The 3,235-nt window shown below is 56.0% G+C and overlaps 1 protein-coding gene across 1 annotated transcript; it reads left to right on the plus strand.

Annotated features, from left to right (window-relative positions):
- The first annotated feature begins 1,632 nt into the window (after positions 1-1,632).
- Positions 1,633-3,018, plus strand: LOC139596318 (metallothionein-1). The gene is made up of 3 exons (XM_071440488.1): positions 1,633-1,787; positions 2,129-2,194; positions 2,751-3,018. Exons 1-3 carry the CDS (start codon positions 1,757-1,759, stop codon positions 2,843-2,845), a joined length of 192 nt encoding a protein of 63 aa, XP_071296589.1. The 5' UTR covers positions 1,633-1,756; the 3' UTR covers positions 2,846-3,018.
- The last annotated feature ends 217 nt before the right edge of the window (positions 3,019-3,235 follow it).

Consider the following 3,235-nt stretch of genomic DNA (forward strand, 5'->3'; position numbering starts at 1 on the left):
CTGGGCCACCACCAGCTGGGGATAGGGCCAATTTTTGCCTGAGTGGCCAAGGGTGCCAGGCAGTGGGGGAAGGCACAACAGACGCAACAGTGATATTGCTGTTCACCATTGATCCATCACGACACAGCAGGAAGCATTTCCTTTGGCATATTACTGCATCACAGGAGGGCTTGATTATTTCAGCCAAGGAGCAGAGCAAATGCAAGATCCCAAGGAGATGCTGCCCCTCTGTCATGACACCATCACAGTACAGAGGGCCATAGCCAGGGTGGCAGGTGACCATTTGCACATGTGTTTCCCATGTTTGTGTTTCCCTGCTCCCACAGGAGCAATAACACCCTTGGCACATGCCTGCTCCCTGGCACCGTCCCCTGCCATCACACCCCAGTGCATCAGAGCAGTGTGACATTCACATGGCCACAGGGCTGGCATGTCAGGGCACTGACAAGCTGCTCCAGGGTACAGGAGCTGAGGAAGGGGCCCATTGGCTCTGTCTTTCTTAGGCTTTTCCATACTGATTTCCCACACTGGTCTGGAGAGGCTGGAGGAGACACTGAGTGCTGGCAATGTTCCCCATCAGGTCACCCAACAAGCTCCCAACAAGCCCAGACAGCTGAGTGGTAAAAATACTCCCCAGGCCGCTGTTTCGGCTGGATTAGCATGGACAAACTGCCTCAGCCAGGTACTGCAGGCAAAAGCTCAGCTGGGATAAAACCCCAAGGAAAAGGAGTCTCAGAGCAAGGGGCAGCTGGGATGGGATATCACTGACACCAAGGAGCACACAGAAACATAGGAATGAGGAGGAAGGATGCTCCACAGCTGACAATGCCTCTTGCACATGAAGCAGACTGTTCCCACACCAAAAATCTCAGCAAGCATCATTTCTATTTGCCTTCCACCCCAAACCCTCACTGTGCTTCTGAGTGGGTGGGTAAAACCCGCTGGAGGAGTTGACCAGGGTGATGGCAGCTTGCCTGCCACCCTCCTCCCCTGCACACCCAGTTAATGACACACGGAAATTAATTCAGAAGAGTGGGATGGAGCACCCAGCTGGGAAGGAGACAGGGCCCCAAGGTGCCATGCCCGGCGCCAAGGGGACGTGGGTGCCACTGTCCTGGGGCACTGGGAGGGCATGGCAGGCTCTGGCCAGGCCAGTCCAGCTTGTTGCTGCTCCTGCTTGCAGGGAGGATGTAGGAACCAGAGGACAGGGTCTCAAGCAGGGACTGAATCCCTGTCAGCTCATGGTGCCAGCTCCCCATCACCCCACTGTGCTAGCTCTGAGAGGAGGGGACCGAGATTTCCTAGCAGTGGTTGCACTTCCTGGATTAATGTATCCCCCAAATCAGATCGGTAGATTGATTTTGGCATCAATCAATCAATCAAGGGCTGGACTGTGGGGGCTCCCTGGGTGCACCCCCTCATCCCCGTGGAGTGCAGCAGCACTCCTGAGACAGGTGTCATCTGTGTGATGAGATGTGGCCGTTCTCTGCACACCCCTTCCAACATCTCAGCAGAGAGCGGGGGTCCCCCCCAGCCCTGCCTGTGCCGGGGAGCCCCGGGTCACGCTGCGCCGCCCGGCAGTGAATCAGCAGCGCCCGGGGCAGGCGCCGGGCTGAGCCGTGCGCAGGCTGCAGGGGCGGAGGTTTTGCACTCGCTCTCGGCTGCCCAAGGATAAATAGGAGGCGGCTGCGAGTCCTGCCAAAGCTTCCTCCCGTCGCCCAACGCGTCCGACAGCAGGCACCCAGCCCAGCCAGACATGGACTCTCAGGATTGCCCTTGTGCCACAGGTAAGGCAGCGTTTCCTTCCGTCGCGGGGGCAGCGGGAGCCGCAGCATCCCGGCGGGAGCACCGACACTCCCGCCCGCCGGCCTCCTCCGCCATTCCCGGTGCTCTCTCTCGTACGGGCTGGGCCAGCAGCTGAAGTCCTCTCCTAGCACTGCGGTGTCACAGTGGGAGCATCTCACTGGAAAGCGGCTGGGAATGCCGTGACCTCCCCTCTGAGCGAGGCTGAAGCATCAGAGGATGCTCGGAGGGCAGGCAGTGCTGTTCCCCGCGGATCTCTGGGTTGTTGGTATCCCCTCCCACCACCTCTTCTCAACCTCTTTTTCTCCTTTTCTCCCTGTTTTAGGTGGTACCTGCACCTGCGGGGACAACTGTAAATGCAAAAACTGCAAATGCACATCGTGCAAAAAAGGTAAGAGGGATCCCTGAGCCCCCCGGGGCAGGGGGAGCAGAAACACTCAGAGGGTTTTCATTACACATCTGTGTATGCACTGAATCAAATCAGTCTTAGCATTGCCAGTGGCGAGTTTATTCCTCACATAAGGTTTTTTGTCCCCCAAAGCAGCACAGTGTGAATCCCACTCCCTCTCCAGGCAATACAAGTCACTCAGTACCACCTAAACCTGAGCATTCCCTCAATAGCACCTCAGGCTCAGCACAAGGGGATGCTGGGGAAGAAAGTGGCACTGGGATTTCTTCTGGGTGCTCCTGATGCTGTCACCCACAGCAGAGGGACTGGAGGAATCCTAATGAACCCCCGGGGGTACCCTACTCTCCCCCTGCCTCTCCCGTGCCAGCCCTGCCTGCACAAACACCCTGGAAGCCACTGCCGGGAGCAGGGATGCTGCTAAAAGGGAACAACATGAATACATGGGCGGTCTCCAAAACAGTGAAACCTCCCAAGCCCCAGCCTGACTTCCTGAGAATGTCCTTAATTTTTTTTTTTTTTTTTTTTGTCTCTCCCACAGGCTGCTGCTCCTGCTGCCCAGCTGGATGTGCCAAGTGTGCACAGGGCTGCGTCTGCAAGGGGCCCCCCTCCGCCAAGTGCAGCTGCTGCAAATAGGAGACCCCTGGCTGCACATCTGGGGGTGATGCACATCTGGGGGGGCCAAAGAAGAATAACCTTATTGTGTATGTTGGTTGTTTTTTTTTTATATATGTGTTCAGATTTCTTTAGTGTTTGTCACTTTGACATGTAATAAGCTACCTAAATAAAGTGATATGTATATAAAGGTGCATGAGGAACTTGGCACTTGTGTTGGGTGCAGCAGTTTCCCTGGGGAGCGGGAGGACAGCGTGTGTGGGAGGTCATGGCAAAGAGCCTGTGTCTTGTTTTTGCTCCTGTCTTCTACTCTTGGCTCTGGTCTCCCTACCAGTAGTTCTCTTAACACTTTCCCTACACAATAAGGGAATTTTCCACTCCCCACCACCCTCTTGTTACCCAGGGGCAAAT

The sequence above is a fragment of the Agelaius tricolor genome, unplaced genomic scaffold, assembly GCF_023055355.1.
Source record: "Agelaius tricolor isolate 1412-34295 unplaced genomic scaffold, bAgeTri1.0.p SCAF_15, whole genome shotgun sequence".
NCBI lineage: Eukaryota > Metazoa > Chordata > Aves > Passeriformes > Icteridae > Agelaius > Agelaius tricolor.

Coding starts and splice junctions, on each gene's coding strand:
- LOC139596318 (XM_071440488.1), top strand. CDS start 1,757: ATGGACTCTCAGGATTGCCCTTGTGCCACAG. Junction 1,788..2,128: donor GGATTGCCCTTGTGCCACAG/GTAAGGCAGCGT, acceptor TCCCTGTTTTAG/GTGGTACCTGCACCTGCGGG. Junction 2,195..2,750: donor ATGCACATCGTGCAAAAAAG/GTAAGAGGGATC, acceptor TCTCTCCCACAG/GCTGCTGCTCCTGCTGCCCA.